The sequence below is a fragment of the Artibeus jamaicensis genome, unplaced genomic scaffold, assembly GCF_021234435.1.
Source record: "Artibeus jamaicensis isolate MK-2021 breed Jamaican fruit bat unplaced genomic scaffold, CSHL_Jam_final contig_354, whole genome shotgun sequence".
NCBI classification, from domain to species: Eukaryota; Metazoa; Chordata; class Mammalia; order Chiroptera; family Phyllostomidae; genus Artibeus; species Artibeus jamaicensis.
The window spans coordinates 18654391-18674213 of NW_026521803.1; the positions used below are offsets into that span (position 1 = coordinate 18654391).

Below are 19823 nucleotides of genomic sequence, written 5' to 3' on the forward strand. Positions count from 1 at the left end.
GGTGTTTGATTAAATTGTGTAAACAGGACATTTTGATTAAAAATTCATGGAAGGGTGCGGCTTTGCTTAGAGAAGCAAGGAGAAAGAAGAGAAGGCCATCGCCATGAATCTGACACCTCCCTTTGTTTAGGAACTCGGAGACATAAAGTCCACCTGTCACTTCCGTATACTCCTTCGCTGACTCAAACCATCTTTCCCCTTTTGGGCATAACCTAGAATACTGAACAGTAAGTTACCAATCACATGAGCAGGCAGCTAATTTATATATAAGGAAGTTATGGTGAAAAAATATGATCATTCCAAGATAGTATTTCCAGCTTTTTAGAGGTAAGAGTAAAAAAAATTCTTGCATAGTCTTCCATGTGCCCCAGCACTGAGGTAAACATTTTACATGGCGTCCTCCTGAGACGCCATGGGTAACTTGTCCTTGAATCCCTATAGATGAGAAAGATTCCATACATGAGAAAACTGAGGCACAAGGAGGCTAAGTGAGTTGCCCTGAGTCACATAGCTAGTAAGTGAGAAGGCTGGGCTTTGAAACCAGAAATGACCGGCACAGCCTCCCAGCCGCTCTTTGGTAACATCCCGATCAGTTATTCACTCCTCCTAAGAACAAGCATTTCTTAAGTGGAATCTTGCCCCTTTCAGACGTCATCTGCTTTCCTAATCTTCAAAAGAACAACAAGATGTGAAACAAAAGAAAATTGCCCATGATGAGCGGTGGGGAACATATGATGTTGTTACATATGAATAAGTGTAGTGACATTTCTATGAACTTTAGCACTTCTACCAAGCAGGTCAAGGAGTCTGTATGCAGCCATAAAATATATCTTGCTTTTTAAATTTTGCCTAAAGTAAATATTTTGCAGTTCAATTTTGGATGGCATGGCTAGTTTTAAAGTATTCTGAGCTTCTGAAAGTGTTGAGGAAGCACACAGAACCGAGAAAGACATGGAAGAGGTGGACTGAAGACCATGACCTTACCAGCCTAAGAGAGCCAGCCTTCAGTCATGCATTTGTCTAACTAATTCTTAGTGGTCTTGCTGTGTTCCAAGCACTGTGCTAAACACCAAAACCTAATGGTAAAAAGATTAAACCCATAAAGAAGTTACAGTTTAGTAAAGGATAAAGACAAGTGAAAAGGCAATTAAAATGCAAAGGAATAACAGCTATAATAAGGGCACTGCAGTGCAGAGAGCTATGGAATCTATGAGAAACTATGAACCTGAATTTGGAGGCTGGAGGTAAGGGTAGGAAATGACAACTAAAGCCAACAGCAGTATGAAGAGGAATTAGCCGGGTGGGCATGTGTGTGGAACAAGTAGAGAGATTGTTCAGGGCAGAGAGAATGTGGTGCGTCTGAGGAACTTAAGTTTGGTAAAGCTCCTAGAGTAACCAGGGTAATGGATAAAGCTAAGTTATGCAGGACCTTATACATGCTATTCAGGAGTTTCCAAAATGAGAACCTATTAAAGGACTTTATGCACAGGGATTTTGCAGCCAACTTCATTTTTGAAAAATCACTGACAACAGGGTAGAAGATGCATTGGAGGGAAGAGTAAGTCTAAAATCAGAGCAACCTGTTGAGAGGACTTGACACTAATTCAGGCTAAGGTGACAGTGGCCTGGAGCACTTCGGTGACAGCTGGAATAGAAGAAAGTGGAGGAATTTGAGAGTTTGTAGGAGATAGAATGCAGGGCACTGTAGATGACTGTAACAGAGTGGGTTGTTAAAGTCAAAGTCTCAATAAAGGTGTTTGAAGGCATCCTTTCCGAAAAGCCATTATTATGCTGATTTCTTTGTTATTACCCATGGAGAGTGGCATTTCATGATTCCCTGTCTTTTCCTTTGAAACCAGTCTTTAAAGAGCCAATGTTGACGCTTTGAGAGTTTGTTCATTTCCTTCCCTGTCTTTGGTCCCATGAAATCACCTCATGGATCCCATGAGTGAAAGAATACTGTCACTCTATTCTTTCCCACCCTGACTCTCATGCGCACGGACTCCCAAAGGCCTGAGCAGGCCTCTATCCCATAGCATTTTGCTCTCGACCATCTGCAAAGTACAGGACATAACCTTATAAAGTCATCTTAGTGTTCATTAATAATGCCTTCTCAGTCGGTAATCCTCCTATTAGCTATTTGCATTTTAATAGAAGAGTAGTACCTGAGGCCTAATGACCTTAAAAATGAATCTCTAGTGATAAAATTCCCAATGACAAATGAAAAAATATAAAGGGAAAACATACAAATAGTTCTGGTGGCCTTGGGATGAATTACATCATTTGGTTGCCTTTCCCACCGTGGAAGTCAGAACAGGCCTGCTGAGGAACAAACAAACAAAATGTGAATAAACCCTGAGTTCCCAGAAATTTTTGCTAAGTCACAAGTTAGTAAGCCATTGCTTAGTTTAGGCCACTTGAGTTTCCTAGAATGCCATTTTCAAATCCCTAGCAGCAGCCACTGGCCGTGTATTTAAGGTAGAAACTGGAGAGCTTTCAAAATAATAGATCTTCCCACTCAAAATGCAGTCTACACAGCAGCCACTTTTTAATTCATCATTGTCTTGTAACAAGATTACTGATTATAAAATCATGAAATAAATAGCCAGGGATGGAGGAAGTGTTGGAATCACTATTTCTTTAATGACTGAGGGATTATTGGCCATTCATTTTCGGCTGTTTGTAATTGAAGTCTGGAAATAATGGAATTTATCAGGGAAACGCCTCATTCACCCGTGTATAATTTGAACATACAGAAATGGTACACGTGGACCCATAAATCGTTTGTGTGCACAGAGCGGCGATACATCACTCACCCCTCATTCGACCAGTGCTGTGCGCAAGGAAAAGCATGGAAGTCTGAATTATAGCTTACTAGGCAGAATCCCATAATTTCACGTCTTACATTTCCAGAAGGCTTTTTTTTTTAATGTAACCTTCATATTATTTATACTTGCTGGTCATTCATGATAGAAGACGCTTTTATCATGAGGTATTTTTATCAAGGTATTTTTTTATTATGTATTTATCAAGACACAAATGTTTTTGACAAAGTCACTTTCAGTCAGTCAAACAAATCCTTCTCCTGGGCTTGGAGCAACAATATCTGTTGTCTACATAGTGTTCGGTTAGGCCTATAGTCACTAATACACCAGCTGGAAATAATAAACATGTTAAAATCAAATTAAATTGTTTCTTCGTGGGTAGTTTCATGTTTAAAGCAAAGACCGTGTAACTTCCTCTTTCTTATTAAAACTGCAGCAACGGCCCTGGCTGGTGTAGCTCAGTGGATTGAGCACATACCTGTGAAGCAAAAGGTCACCAGTTCGATTCCCAGTCAGGGCACATGCCTAGGTTGTAGGCCAGGTCCCCAGTAGAGGACACATGAGAGGCAACCACACATCGATGTTTCTCTCCCCTCTTTCTCCTTCCCTTCCCCTCTCTCTAAAAATAAATAAATAAAATATTTTTTTCAAAACGCAGCAACGAATTTAGTTATTGTTTTTAACCACTGCAGAGTGCAGATACTGTGTTAAAGCATCGATTTTGCAGAGCTGACTCCTTTAGCGACTAGAACTATTTTCTTGCAGCAAGTCTTTTGTAGGCTAATTTAACTCTCAGTCCACAGGGACTGATACTATATCCATATGTCACCCTGCAATCCTAAAACTTTCTGTCATAATGGAATTGTGGCAGAAATATAGAATTAAAAATATAAAATATCATACATACTATGGGGATATCAGTTAAATACTCATGAAAAATCTCTATTTTAGATCATTTACATTTGCAGTTCATTTCATGTGTTCAGATTTTTCCATTTTATTCTCAAGACCTTCTAGATCCTTGCTATACAAACCATCCTTGGACAGCAATGTATCAACGCATCTTGGTAGCTTGTTAGAAATGCAGATTCCCCCACACCACTATAGAATCAGAATCTGCATTTTTATAACATCCCAGAGTGACACGTGTCCACACTAAAGTCTGACAAGCCCTTTTCTAGATAGCTGTTGGATGGCAGATGGCACTTTGAGGGAGACAAGAATCATTGATAAATCTGAACTGGTTACTTAAGAGGCAAAATAATAATATTGTATTAACTAACATTTTTGCCCATTTTCTGTATTCTGGGCATCATAGTAGTTTGATGCTTTTTACACACATTCTCTCATTTGGGCGAAAGGAAAAGGGAAAACCCTTTTCCTGAAGATGGAGGACTGACTTAGTAAGTGGAGAATTTTAAAAATATTCTGGGTAGTCATCAAGCCCAGAGAAAGAGCTAAATCAAGAGTGGAAGTATTTGGGATAAGAACAGGTACAGTTTACATATGTGAAGAGTATAGGCTAGCGCAGAGAAAATGGAAACAAAAATGTCAAATGATGAGAAAAAATGTTACGTTAATGGATTCAGCCACCAGGGAAGAGCTGATTGGGAGTGACATAATTAATATGTCACTGTAAGTACATAACGATTTTCACTCATCTTCTCTCTTTAGAACAAAGGTGAAGAGACTATGTTGTATGTTTACTTTATATGCAAATACACATATAAAGGATATAAATGTACGTTCCTTATATGGATCTAAGACTTTGTAATGAATAATTCTTGCAACCTTAATATTGGCATAGAAGTATATCATATTTAATGCATAGTCATGAATATTAATTTTGTTCTTTAAGGAACAAACTTAAGTATAAGAGCCAATGGAGGAAAATATAAGTAAATTTGGGGATAATAAGAACTAGTTTCTAACCTTATTTCTAACCTGATACCATAATAATAGATAGACCAAAGTATAACCAACTCATCTGTTAACAAGATTAGTGTTACTAATATGTTGCATAGAGCTTTTTTAATAACATCCAAACTTAGTCTTTAGTGAAGTGCCTTCTGAGATATGGGAGAATTGATATCTGCATTATTGGGTTTTTATTTACTTGCTTCTATTTGCATTAATTTTTTAGGGACTCATTTCATTTTTATTGTAGTACAGACAGTTTCTATAAATTTGTAAGAGGCTCCAAACAATTCCCCTTAGTGTCAGTAAAAGCCACTACTATAATTCCACTTCTCTGAAAGTAAATATAAAATAGTAAGTTACCTCAATAGTAATATTATTGATGAGAATTACATTAGTCATCTGTTGCTGCATAATAAATTAACCCAAAACTTAGCAGCTTAAAACAGCAAACCTGTTTTATCTCCCAGAGGGGTGGGAACCCAGGGTTGGCATGGCTCAGTGCCGGCGCCTCAAGGGGGCTTTCATGAAGCTGCCATCAAGCCATAAGCTGGGGCTGCGATCTCATCCGAAGGCTCCGCCTGTGTGAGTTCATTCACAAGGTGCTGGCTGGCTCCGGCTCCTCATCACATGGGCCTTTCCAGAGGCTACCTTTATGACATGGCAGTTAGCTTCCCACAGAGCAAGCAATCCAGAAGGGCTCAAAAGAGAAAACATGGCCAAGGGGAAGCCATGGTCTTCTGTTACTCCTGCCGTATTGTATTCATTACAAGCAAATCAGTAAATCCAGCCCACACCAAAGGGAGAGGATTACACACGAGTGTGAGCGCCAGGGACGGGGATGGCCTCCGGCTGACCACAGTTGTTTTTCTTTTCATCTAGCTTCCTAGGTCTATTTTGAACACGTATTATTTGTGTGATAAGCAAATAAAAATGTTAGAGGCAACAAATTAAAGAGAAAATATTCTTTTTCCAGAAATGTTGATAGAAAGAGTCACTCCTCTTTAGCGCTTTCTTAGTAAGAGAACTGAATTGAATAAAGACAGAATTTATTAATGACCTTCCTGGCCACACATTAGATCCATGTTATGGATTTATGCCATGAAATCACATCTGAGATGATTAACCTAACAGGGTTTTAGATAGCTTTCAAATCTCTGCACTGAAAAATTGAAATAGCAAAACCTCTAGTAGTGGTACGAATATATCAGTCTTTTTCATTGCCTAACAGCCTCCTTGCTCTTTCTCAACAGTATGCTGGAGAGCTCAAACCGGCTTGATGAAGAACACAGGTTGATTGCCAGGTACGCGGCAAGACTGGCAGCAGAGTCCACGTCGTCTGTAAGTAGTTTGAGTGAGAGGATGTCATGCTCATTGTTCATCTTGTAGTCGGTGCTACAGCAGCACAGCTCAGAAGTTGCTACCGCGTGGTCTGCAAGACCTAAAACTGATCTGGCCTTCCACTGCTTCAATTTTTCTCCCTTCTCATCTGTCATTCTGTTTGACATAGATCACAGGGGGCAAACACAAGGCCCAAGGGCTGAATCCAGCCCTCCACCTTGTGTTGTCTGACCCAGCACCTTGTTTCTCCCCATTTGCAGCATAGAGCTCCTCGCCCCTAGTTGAGGAGTAGTTACATGTATACAGTCCTGAAGTTGCATTTGGCCCTTGGAAGGCAACCGCGAGGCTGATGTGACCCCCAGTGAAAATGAGTTTGACGCCCCTGACATAGAGCTTAGCATAAGATATCCCGTTACAATACTGCTGAAACAGCCTAACACTCAATTTCTCTGGGTAATTCCCGATCAGTTAATATAAAGAGCAAAGCAGTGACTCAAATCCACAACTGGTCCAGAAAACTTTCTACTTTTTATCAGTGTGTAAAATGTATGAAAAAGAGGAAATTATGTAATGAAATTCCCAGACCGTTCTGGTCACACGTCAAAGCTGTCGTATACCAAACTTCATTATAGAAAGTCATTTAGGAGAAAAAGCATGGGATCTCAGACTTCTTCATCAGCATCACAAATCTTTTCTGTGTTCAGAGAGATGCTAATGAAAAATTATAGGAAAGCTTGATGAAAGCCAGACCTTTACCATATTTAACCTTTGCGGCAATCATGCTTCTCGATATTAAAACGCGGGCTGAGTTCCTTCATGCCTTTTGGGTCTAGGCAATCGGTGCCATTTTTAAAGCTTGGCATTTTTTGGCAGGAAGATTAGTTGTGATTTTTTAAATTTGTTTTAAAAGCAATAAATATCAACATTGAGAAATTTCTACAATACTGTGGAGCAAAGAAAGCAAGACACGGAAATGTACGTAATCTGATCCTATTTTTATAGAACAATGACAAATTAGCCCTAAATAAACATACATATATATAAATATAGTGTATTATTATATATATATATACCTGCATGCATGTGCGTATAGGCATAATAATATACCATAAATATGGTGTATATAATCATATGTATGTATATATGTGTGTATATATGTATATGTGTATTTAATCAATGAATAATTTGTATAGAATATATATAGTTTGTTAGGAGTTAATTTATGTATGTATGTATAATTGTATATATACATATAATTTTATAAGAATGGAGAAAGCTATGGCTGCACATGTTAAAGCATTGAAGTTAACTGCATATAAAGAAATGCTAAAAGTCTGTTGACCAAAAGAAGGAGAGAGCATTTTAACTCTGATTTTAAACTATGAAATTTCTACCTGCACACTACAGTGATTGAACAGTATTTCCAGAAAAAGAGTTATCTCAACAGGAAAGTATTTTTTAAACCCACCTATACTGAGAGAATAGTTGCAATGGGGGACAGCATGACAGGAATGAAATCGCTCCCCAAAGACTTCAAATCTGAAAGCTAGAAAACAGTTTTTTCTATGTTTTGTGTATTTGCTGCCAAAGAATTCCATTCTGCTTTCCATTGCATAGCTGTGCTCTGATACACAGGAGAGCTGGTCCTCAGGAGAGGGATGGCAATTACATTTTATCTATTTGTTTGATAGAAATTGTCTCTTTTTTCTTGTCTGCATGTCTCAGGACTCCTGTCTTCTCAAAGACACGCGGGTTCCCATTCCCAATATTAAATAGTGTAAACCGCATGTCTTACAGCAGCCAGCTCAGCAGAGAAGTGCTCCTGACATTTCCTTCACCATCGATGCAAATAAGCAGCAAAGGCAGCTCATCGCAGAACTAGAGAACAAGAACAGGTACGACTTCTTAGATGTGCTGGCTTTTTTATCAAAGGGTGCGTTCACCAGTAAACTAGAGTCGTACTTTGAACTAGCCAGGGTTTTCACCCTGAAGGAGTGTTCGAGAGCACACCTGGGATGCTGATTTCTGAGAAGCTAGTCTTGAGATTTTAGATCTTCAGAAGCTTCATGAGGAAGGATATGTGTATGTAATTTTGAATGTCAATGCAATTATTGTTTTCTCTCTAGACAGCCTCACTTCCCTTTTTCTGACACACTTATTTTTGTTAAGGAGCTGCTAATGCAGAAGGACCTCCCTGAGTAATAGGAGGAAATTATCTCTGCCACCCAGGGTCAAGGAGAAGGCTCTCCAAGGAGGGTCCCTGGAGGGACCCCAAGCTAAGAGAGACATTGGACTGCTATCTCCATCACCCATGTGTTCAAGTGAAACATCTTCCTGTCCAGTCCATCAGCAGGTCCTTTCTTTCTTCCACGCAGATTGAATCAGTCCACCCCCACAGTGTATCCCAAAATTGTCACTTCATCTCCACCATTACTGCCCAGTCCAACCCGTCATTTTCACAAAACAGAAATCACATTATGTGATTTCTTGTCCAAAGCCCTCTGATGGCTTTTCATCACACTTTGACTAAAACCCGCCCTTCTTACCGTGGTCTACAGGGTCTTACCTAGCTTGATTCCTGCCTACTTTTCAAGCCTCAACACACATTGCTCTTTACAATCTTGCTTCTTTCTCCCTTTACAGCCTTTGCACTAATGTTCTCTGGGCTTAGAAAGCTCTTCCCTCAGGGTCTCTGCATGAACGGCTCCTTCTCATCATTCAGGTTTTAGCTGAAAAGAGTCTCGCCTGCTCCCTCCCACCACAGGCACCAGTCTGCATCACAGCTGCAGCACGCACTCGTGTGTGGGATTCATAACCGTCCAAAATAACTGCATTTAAGTGTTGGTTTCCTGGTTTATTGTCTGTCTTCCCTGACTGAAGTGCAAGTTCTTTGAGAACAGAGGCCATGCCAAATGGTCCCTAGGTTCCAGAACTATGTCTGATATATTATAGTGAATAGAGAGAGAATTATAAGCAGCTGAATAGGATCTCAAACTCAGTGCCAATATAGCCCAATATAGGAACAACTTGTTATATTTCTTAATAACAACATTTTATATTTCTTAGAACAGCACCAAAATGTCTTAATCCCATTCTTGAACACCGATATCACTTCTGAGAGCAAACTGGTAAAGAAGAAGATTGTACTAATTGTTTCATGCCTGTAGAGTTTGACCTGAGAATTTCAGGGTACGTGGTCAAAGCATTTTTTAGAGTTACACAGAAAAAAATTTTGAAACAACATACAAATTCAGTTAGCATATTTTCATTTTTAGAAAGACAAAAGACAACAGTGAAAACTCACAAGTCCACACATATTTTATCTTAGTTGCCACATTAACGTACTCTCCAATTTTTCCAAAGCACCTTGCTTTTCCTTCCAGTCCTCTGCTTCCACTCAGCATGGGGAAGACACACGTGAGGGGAGAGAAATCGGGACTTCCTTTAAGGAAACACCCCAGAGATAGCTGCCTCCGTGTGGGGTTCCAGGATCAGTGGGAAGCGCCGTGAATGTCCTCAAGACCCTGCTATGCCATGATACTACTCTTCCTGCTTGTTTCTAGGATGCTTTTGGATTGTTCTCTCTGAATGCATGTTTTCGGGACCAGAGGGAAAAATTAAGAAATAGAAATGAAAGGGCAGAAAAGGAGCTTTATCCTGTGCTTGAGTTCTTTCATGGCCCTGAGATGTCTCCACCCCGTGCTGATGAGGATTCGGTCCATCCTGAACTCTCTCTAAGCCAGTGGCCCCATGCCCTCCAAAAGCTCCAGAACCACATCCCAGAAGCTTATCCAGGTCACACTTCTGCCCCATGGAAATTAACCCCAAGGGTCCCAGGGTCTCCAAGATGGCAATTAACCCAATAAACAGATCTCTGAGCTTCAGGGGAAGATAGAGTTCCTCACTTTACTTCCTGACTACCCTAGATAATTCATGGACATTTCAGCAATGATCTTTAGAATAGAATGCTTTCTTACAGAACCCTTGGAGGAGCCAGTTGGAGTTAGTATTAGGCATAGCAGGACTCTTCACATTACATTGCATAAGTCACAGCCTGCCCAGGCCGGACCCCTCACAGCAAGTACCAAAGACCAAGGGAGGAAGTCTGATACATACAAGTTTGGGAGCTAACAAAGCTGGGTTCGGATCACCTCTACCACTTCTGTTCTGTTGAACTTGGGCACGTCTTTCAACTGGTCTGTGCTTTGATTTCTTCATTCATGAAACAGATTACAGTGGTACCTATATACAATAGAATTATTATAAGGATTAAATAAAATAAGATTTTAAAAGACAGCAGAGGTCCTGGGTATAGACTAAGCACTCGGTGCTCATTACATGTCTTACCGCTATCTTTCCGTACCAGGGCTGCTCTTCCTTGGGCTACACAGCTCTGTGAGCGTCCTGTGCTTACAACCAACAAGGAGAACTAGCGGGAGTCGCAGCATCCCAGGATGTTCGCCCTGGAGGAGGTCTTCAAAGCCCCAGCACACTGATTTTCAGCTGAGCTCAGTGAGGCCCCGGAGGCTCTCAAGAGGTGCCCAAAGGCAGGGGACAAGGGTCCGGGAGCCCTGTTCCTTTGATATACTGGGTTTCCATAGAATGTGTCCATGAAAGAAATGTTTTCACCACAGAACACAAAGAGAGACCAATAAAAGTTGAAAACACTGAATTATACAGTCCAGCCTTCTCACCACACCCAGTAATTAGCTTCTTGCTGCTCGTGTGTTGGTGAAGCAGACAGTTATAAATTAGCCTTTCAGTAGAAAGCCAGCCCCTTGCTCACAAAGTTCACTTCCCATTCTTGGTGCTTTGTTCTGTCTTTCTGGCTCTTGTGCATTTTCTTGGGTGGGAGACTGACCCCCTCCCCCAAGAATAAATGATTTGTTACCTTGCTAATGGCTTCTAACTCACTCAGGGATAATTTGCCTTGCACAGGTCACCTATCTTTTATGTCCTGCCTACTGTTCACCTCAATGCAGGGCAGCCCAGGCCCCAACATCAATAACAGACTGACGTGTGTCACCCCTGACAGAGGTCACACCAAAAGCACTCTTATGTCACAGACTCAATTACAGTGAATCCTTTTAAAAGCACTCTCCTTCTATGGCTACTCTCGCTGAGATCTATTGTTAAGGCTGAAAGTGTTAAGAAAAAGAGAAAGAATTTTGCCTATCCATGGCCTTCTCAGATAAATTCAGTAAGAGGAATTTCATTCCTGGTGAGAGAATGGGGTTATTCAGTCTTGGGAAATGAGCACCATTTATCCTTATTTCCCCTCCAAGCACCTCTTATTTGGTAGCTGCAGTTACTTCGTGGTTGTGAGTGTGATCATAAATAATAGGAAGATACAGTTTTGTCTCTTAAGCAGTGCACTTTTCAAAGCTGAGCACATTTCCATGGCGTTCTATTCCTTGCTAGAAAGATTAGTGGGTCCTGATGAGAACGCCCAGCCTGCAGGCTCCAGCAACATACAGCAGAATCCTCGTGGCTTGGACACACGGGAGATGAAGTCAGAAACCTCCCATGCACAGCAGCCAACTAGCTGCAGCCGACCCTTTGGAAGCAGAGTTGGTTTAGTGAGGGTCGGTTCTGCTCCGAAACATAGGATGACCCGTTCTTCCTCCTGGCGGCTCTGGTGGCCCTGGTGGCTCTGGTGGCCCTGGTGTGCTCTGCCAAGTGTTCGATCCTGGATACTCTGAAAGTGCACTGATCCTGGTTTCTTACCTTTCTCCTCTCTCCCAAGAGAAATCTTACAGGAGATCCAGAGGCTGCGGCTAGAGCATGAGCAAGCTTCTCAGCCTACCCCAGAGAAGGCGCAACAAAACCCCACTCTGCTGGCAGAGCTGCGGCTCCTCAGGTAAGAGGGGAGCCTGAGGCACCGCGGGGAAAGGAGACCTTCGGGGAAGTCTGAGGCTGTCTAGCCAGAATCCGGTTCTGAGCCTGCTTCTGACTTTTATTTGTTTTGTTTTTTAATTACGTACACCTGCTTGCTGAGATTTGGGAATTTAGGGGAGAGGCTGTTTATATTTTATTCTTTTATTTGATACAGAGAAAAGGGAACCATTCTTTGGACCAGAAACAAAACCTCTTACAGGAAAAAAACTTAACATAAATCTCTTTAGTTATTTGCACCGTCAACAATGTGTTTATAATACACATGATCGAAACATTTTTACATTTAAAATGTTGCCTGTAATCCATAAAAGGGAGTCCAATTTTCTCTAAATCTGTGTCCCTGATAGCTTTACTTACAGATCTTAAAAAATAGACCCCATACCTTCCGTAATTGAGTTAAAAGACCTGGGCTTACCTACTCTGTCATCATAAAGTAATTGAGCTGGAAAGGACCTCAGAAGGTCACCGGATCAACCCTGAATTTCAGTGCACTTCCCGGAGTCAGAGGGTGGGAAGCAGCGGAGTGTGGACGAGGACTCTAAAGGCTCCCTCCGCGCCCGTGGGCACAAGGAAAGTCGAGCCCCGACTCCGCATCAGACTGGCTTCCCACCATGCCTTGCACATGACACATTCTCAAACCTATTTGTGTACCAAACAAAATAAACATAAATTCAAAAATAGTCCATCACAGAAATGTCATATTTCACAAGGCACTTTCAGCTAGCAAGTATAGCATACTTTCTATCTTTCAGTTTGTATATTCTGAAAGATAGAATATACAAAGTATATTCATGGTATATCTGGCTCTGAGGCATATTTTTCAAGTATGGTCATATGCTGCATAACAATGTTTAATTAAACAACAGGCCTCATGTATGGTGGTCGTCCCATTAGTTTACAGTGGAGCTGAAAAGTTCCTATTGCCTAATGATGCCGCAGCCATCATAACGTAGCAGCACAACGCATTACTGGCGATGCTGGCGTAAACCGACCTACTGTGCTGCCAGCCGGGGAAAAGTATAGCACGTACAATCATGTACAGTACTTAGTACTTTACAATGATACTAAATGACCAGTACTAGCTTATGTATTTACTATACTTTTTACCATTATTATAGTGTATATACTCTTTATAGGGCATATAGTGTTTATACTCTTATTAAGAAACTTTGCTGTGAAACGGTGTGCCATGTCGTGCCAGCAGCAGCCTGATACAGCTCATGTCCCTTGATCGCATCATTTTTCCATGTGCTTGATTTACTCTCGTGTCGTTTTGTGCAGTAACATGCCGTGCAGGCCTGGAGCCTAGGAGCACTAGGCTGTACCACACAGCCCAGGTGCACAGTGGACTGTACCATCCAGGTTTGTGTAAGTACACTTCAGGATGTTCACACAATGACAAAAGCATCTAATGACGCATTTCTCAGAGCACATCCCGTTAAGGGGGACATGACTGCACCAATGTGTCTTTTCAGAAACCCTTGTCAGAATCAGAGTGCCGTTTACTTTCTCCAAACAAAGAGATTAAATTAAGCAGGTTCTCTACAGCTATGTTTGGAGTTTACCAAGTCCCTACTGATTGTAGTCATGGATGTTTCCGAGGGTTCCACTCTGGCCCGTGTCTTCAGACACGTTAACATCTGAGCACCACAGCACAGCTGGCCCAGGCCGCAGGGCCTGCCTGCTCACAGCTGGGATCCAGCCTCCCCAGGCCCATGCAACTGGCTTGGAGGGACCAACCCTCCAAAGGCTTGAGTTACGGAAGAGAAATCTACAGAACCTGCAGCTGGTGAGGCTGCTTCAAGTATGAGATCACGTCCTACTTTAGAATAACAAAATTACTTAACTGAAGAAACAGAAATTCTTTCTTTTCAAGCCATGTCACTTCTGGTCCTATCTTCAGAGAGATGTATTAGAAATCCTTGTACATTCTACTACACCAGCACCCAGAAGGAAAGAAAATGAAAAGAAGGGAAAAGTAATGTTTCACATCCTCTTCCTCCTCGGAGGCATATAAAAGTAGATGACGGTTGAAAAGTATGTTTCACCAAATAGGATTCTGTAAGCCCCCCAAGTGCACAGGTGAAAATTAAGTTCAATATATCCTGAAATATAACTGAATAAATGAACTTGGAAACCAAGTAGTCATTCATCTACACATCAGAGTACTTTTTCTCTTCCTGAAATGCTTTTTATACCACTTCCACTGGGTGTCCCATTCCCTAGTGGAGGGATAATGACTAGGAATTTTTCATAAGCATTTTCATCAGTTCCCACCAGTTAGCATTTGCTTTCCAAAGTATTTGGTGCCAGTGGTGTTTGGTGTATAATATAGTCTGAGAAGACATCTGCTGATGCCTTCTCATCATCTGATGATGACGAGTTTTCCAACTGACATTTTTTCCCTCCGGCCCTGACTCGTGGGTGTTTCCATGACCCCAGCTGAGCCCAAAGCTACACGAAGGAGGATGGCTGGGCAGGAACCTACATACTTTTGGCCCTCACTGTCAGCTGGTGCCTCACACCTGAGACTTGAGTCCTGAGTCCTAAATCCCAACTGATTTGCTTTTGCTTGCCTCTGTACTCTATACATTGCTTCTGTAGAAGAATACCCTCCCTTTAAGGGTATTCCTCTAGATACTTATAAACCACTCATTCTGTGCTAAGCACTTTCAGAATTTGTGGATTTCAGAGGTACGCCAACAGCCCAGGTTAAGAAACCCAGCTCTGGGTGTTCTAAGTTGTATCCTTTAGTCATTTCAGACTTTGAAAGCACTCCAAAACAATGGCCTTGGGCCTGGTCACTTTGGCCTTAGTTCAAACTGTGGGGTGGCTGGCGTGTGAAACAGCCAGAGAAACTCCTTTCCGTAACTTTGATAGAGGTCTTCTCATTTCATTACCTCCTTCCCAGGGCCTTTTGTTGAGAAGCCAACAGGAGAGAGTCCTTTTAGCTCAGGGATAGGAGAGGGGGAAAGGAGCAGAGCTTTGCTTTTCATGAACTCATACTTTATTTTTATCTTAACAGCACCATGACCTTTCTAAATAATCATATTTTCCTTTTCACTTTAGCTACAGCAAAGCTGAAATTCAAGTTTGCAGCCCAGGTCTGACAGCTGAGGAGGATTATGTGGCAGGCATGTCTGTGTGCTGATCTGACACTTCTGTGCACTAAGCTCTATACACACTGCTCCATATAATTGCTGTAACACACCTGGGAGATGGACATATTGCACTCTTTCAATAAATATAAAAACCGAGACCCACAGGAGTTAAATAACACCCTAGATCCTGCACAATGAATAGCACAGATGGATTCCATCTCCTTTTCTTAGATCTTAATTATGTATCTCCTGCCTGAACTACTACAATGAGTACTTAATTGATATCCAGACCCTGGTCTATCTACTCAACTAGCAGAACTATCTTTCTTCATGTTGTTATTTAGTTCATTTATTCATTTCTAAAATGCAGCATGCCCAGAATGTGTTACAACACCATGATGAGTTGGACAAGATATTCTTCCTGGTCTCATAGAATTTGTGGTCTAGTAGGAAAGTGAAATAAATAAAAGTGCAAATAAGAATAAATTATAAACTGAGATAAATGGTAGAAGAAATCTTCCTTTTAAAAAAATGATCAAACCTGTACTTGACTAGAGACAGAAAGGGCTGCCATGACGAAGGGTTGTTTGAGCTGAAGTATGAAGAACAGGACACAGGGAATGGGGATTAAGGAGGGGGAGGGGCCTGGAAAGGGTCCTCCGGTAAGGTACAAACTACATGTACAAAGACTAAATGGTAGGACAAAATATGGAGATTCTTTAGGAACTAAAAGTTCTGTAGGCCCAGAGTGGAGTGCGGTAAGGGGTGCATGGTAAGAGATGGAGTCGAGGATGTGAGTAGGGATAGATCATGATTCTGTGGTCTTTCAGACCGTCTTAGTGGTATTGCTGTCAATCTCACAACTGGAAGCCACTGAAGGAGGAGAGTTACATCTCAAGCAAACACAATGGATTAGATTGTCAAGTCAGACTCATGAACCAGAGATCTTACTCCAGTGTTGAGCTTTGCTAATAACTTCAAGAATATAGGCAATCAAGAGGCGCTGATGAAACAGAGAAAGGTCTGGAACATTTCACATGGTTTCCCAAGGTCTTTTCTTCTCCCGTTGGATGTAGCTTCCAAGGGAGATTTTGCAAGGTGAGGTAGTGAACCCTCCCTGAACTTCCACAGCTCGATAGAACTGTCCGTCTTCCTCTGTTACCATTTATAGCGATTGTTCTTATTTCTGTTACACACTCACCATCATTATTTTGAACTTTTTCATGTTTCCTGCTCTCTCACCCAAGGACAAAAGGTGTATCCTACTCATTATTTTATTTGCAGTACCTCAAAACAAAAGTGCTAAGTAGATGTTTGTGGATTGAATGGATGAGTTGCAAAACCCTGGAAAGACAGCTAAAAAAACGGTGCAAAGGTATTAAAATACTATTTTCTATAATGAAGTAAGCATTTCTTAAAACTGTAAAGCAACAAACTTCACCCTACAAATCTCAAGAAAAACAACTATCAGTTTTCACATCTATCCCTTGCCTAAAAAATAAGCTCCCAAAATTGCACTCTTTTTAAAGTATGTAAAATTATTCTTCATGACAACTTGTTAATATAAAGTGACTTTTTTTGTTTTACCAGTTCAAATGAAATTGTAATCCCTGAGAAAATTCTGTGGTTTCCAGACTTGAATTTCATGAACCAATTTAGTTTTTTAATTGTATTTGGCAAACAATAAAAAGTTGAGTACTTTTATGTGCTACTATATAGTGACATTTTAAAAGAGTACCATCATCTTTTGTCATGAGTTTCATGACAGTTTCATGAGTGATAGTATATACTTATATATTTTAATTTTTATTTTGAACAAACATTAAGCCTTCTATGTTTCACCTAGAGATTGCAAACATTTTGCCATATACTTCTCTATTTCCATATGTGTGTGTGTATCTACTTGAATATAAATTACATATGCATTTTTGATGAGTGATTTGACAGTAAGTTGCTGACATCATAAGTATTTATGTGTATATTTTCTAAGAAAAATGTTATCTTATATAACCATGGTATTATCATTAAACTCAGGAAAGTTAATATTGATATTTATTGCCCACTATGCAATTTGTATTAAAATTTTGCCTATTATTTCCATATTGTCCTAAAAGAAAGTAGGTTTTTAACACACATGCAAAACTAGAAATAATCCGAAAAGATTTCAAAATAAAAGACACTTCTTTAGAGATGAATATATTTACCTCTGTAAAAATAAAGTCATGACTTAGTCCTTGTTTCATCTTTCCTCCTCTTTTCCCCTTGGAACAGTAGAGGCTATGCCACATTTGGTAATCGCTGGTGTAAATACTTACAGAGAAGATTAAATAAAGACATTACCATTTTTTAATTGAATTTAACCAAATGCATGAAAGACTATCATGTTTTGAAAGATGACTACTGTAAGTTAGATGTACAAATAACTTTTTAAAGTTGTGATTAATTCTAAAGTAACAATAGTTGGCTTTTTCTGATAGTTTTTAGATGTCTTTCTTAGTATTACTTGCCTACAATGTCAGAATTTTGTTTCAAACCTCTTCTCAAAGTGCTTTTATGGCCAAAAGGCCAAAAAGTACAGAGCAGTATCTAGAAGAGAACTGGAAATAAATCAAAAGGCTGATTTACCCTTCTACCCAAGCCCTACTGCTGGATGTATTTGGAACACCGTGTGTGGACGAGGTCAAAGAAAAAGCAGCTAATGAATTTGTCACTGAAGAATATTTTTTAATGAGGCAAGACTTTCAAAATTAGAATCTGTAGGCCAGGAAGACAAAGACTGAAATAAGATGCCATTAAAGTCTATAAAATTATGATGTTCCTTATCCACAAGATTCAGAAAAGAGGCAATTATGAGGGAAATCAAAGAGAAGATTGCTTTGGTAGTAAGCCTTAAGTGGCAATAAAAGCTGAAAATATATTCAAAAAGAGTTATGTTTATCAATTTTAAATCCATCACTCATTAGAGAGTAGGCCTATGTGAAAGCGAATTAGAAATGTCTCATTTATATCTATAACCTGTCCTCCCACAAAATATCTTTCAGTCGGATGAGCCATTGACCTAACTCAGTGTGACGTTTTTATATTGTCAGTTTTTCATTTCAGAGTCCCTGCTATGGCTCCACTTAACATTGTGCCTATGCCATTGAGACTAGGCACATCCATTTATACACTAATGCATGTATGGTTAAAACATTTACACGTTTCTAAAATAAAAGTTCCAATATTTCAAGCTCAGACAGAGAAGCTTTGGGAGCAAGAAAATAATGTATATATTGCTTATTCACTAATGGTCACGAAGTAATCTATTTGAAATTGATTTAAAAGTGTACCTATACTTCAGAAATGTGAACCATTAATATGCTTCTTCATACCGTTTCATTTATTCCCCCCCTTTTAAAGGTATTTTTGATACTTCTTAGTGTCAACATCAGTGGTAGAGTGTGGATTGTCCTTCATGGTTTTCTTGCTGACAGTTTAATGGGTCTACAAAACAAAACAAAATTAAACAAAGACTAACCTTGTAGATTACTTTCAGTTAAAATAATTGTGTGGGAACTTCTTTATTCTGGCTTGTTCCATTTTATGAAACCAAGCCCAAACAAAAAAATTAGATTGACTAATAACTGTGCACCATTAATGTTTGACCTCTGAAAAGCACATGAAGGGTGGAAGAGATGAAAAATGTCCCTTGATGAATCTAATTTCTAAATAATAAGGCCATCAGTGTTTTCTGTGAGACTCACCAAAGGGTCCTTGGACTTGGAGGATCTGTGGGGTTGGCGTTTCTCAGCAATGGTTTGGTTTTTGTTTGTTGTCTTGAGGATACGCAAGGGCACAGCACAGGGGGCCCGACCTGGGGAGCATCTAGAAAAGATTTCATCAATGGCTAACCCAGGACAGAAAGGGGAAAGTGTTTGAAGGATTTAAATTCTGTTTTAGTATGACTTCTAACAAATAAATATTCACCTCAAGCTGTAATTGTTCATTCATTTGCCATTTCCCTGCCTAGTAACCATGTCAAACACCCAGAGGTTCCCTGTTTCCGGAGGTTCACTAGCCCCACAAGATTGGGAAATGTGCTTAGCTCAGTGAGTTGAATGCTGCTTCTAATGACAATGGCTTCTTTCTTAGACAGCGCAAGGATGAGCTGGAACAGAGAATGTCTGCTCTCCAGGAGAGCCGGAGAGAGCTAATGGTCCAGTTAGAAGGTCTCATGAAGCTACTAAAGGTAAGAAAGAATTTGTAAAAGATTTTGCACACAATATACATTAGTTTTTGCAATTACTATATGTGATTTCCCCAAAAACGTGGCTCTAAATTTGTATATAGGAACTTTTCTTAGATGCATCAAATGATAGCAGGCAGTTATAGGGCTTATTCTGATCCACTTTCCGGAACCAGACTACTGAGGACCTTCATGGGACAACTTCCTGGCTTACTTCAGTTTCTTATGTCCTTGAAAGTAACAAGACTGGACTTATTTAGAAATATTTTACTTTTAAAGCTTTCAGCAATTCTGACTAAATTGAACAGAAGTTAATGTCTAAATCATAAAATAAAGATACAGCCATTAAATAACTTTGGTGGTCATCGTTTCATTCAGAGGAGTAACTTTATTCATTTCAGTCAAATTGTTCATCTTGCTTGTGTGGCTTCGGCAGCAAGTCATGTAAATTCTATGGGTCTCAGTTGCAGCTGCAGTTGAAAATGTCCCCTTATTTTCTTTCTTCTTATCCTATTG

At 40.2% G+C, this 19823-nt stretch overlaps 1 protein-coding gene across 7 annotated transcripts in view; it reads left to right on the forward strand.

Moving 5' to 3' along the window:
• The window catches only part of DTNA (dystrobrevin alpha), a 197861-nt gene that overhangs the window by 151208 nt on the left and 26830 nt on the right, over positions 1-19823 (forward strand). For 5 of the 7 annotated variants that reach the window (XM_037154482.2, XM_037154480.2, XM_037154491.2 and 2 more), the window contains 4 exons: positions 5996-6083; positions 7881-7978; positions 11830-11943; positions 19214-19310. In XM_037154482.2, coding sequence (XP_037010377.2) covers positions 5996-6083; positions 7881-7978; positions 11830-11943; positions 19214-19310 — 397 coding nt within the window. The remainder of the gene's footprint in view (positions 1-5995; positions 6084-7880; positions 7979-11829; positions 11944-19213; positions 19311-19823) is intronic. The other 2 variants (XM_037154486.2, XM_053664259.1) reach the window with 1 other exon arrangement.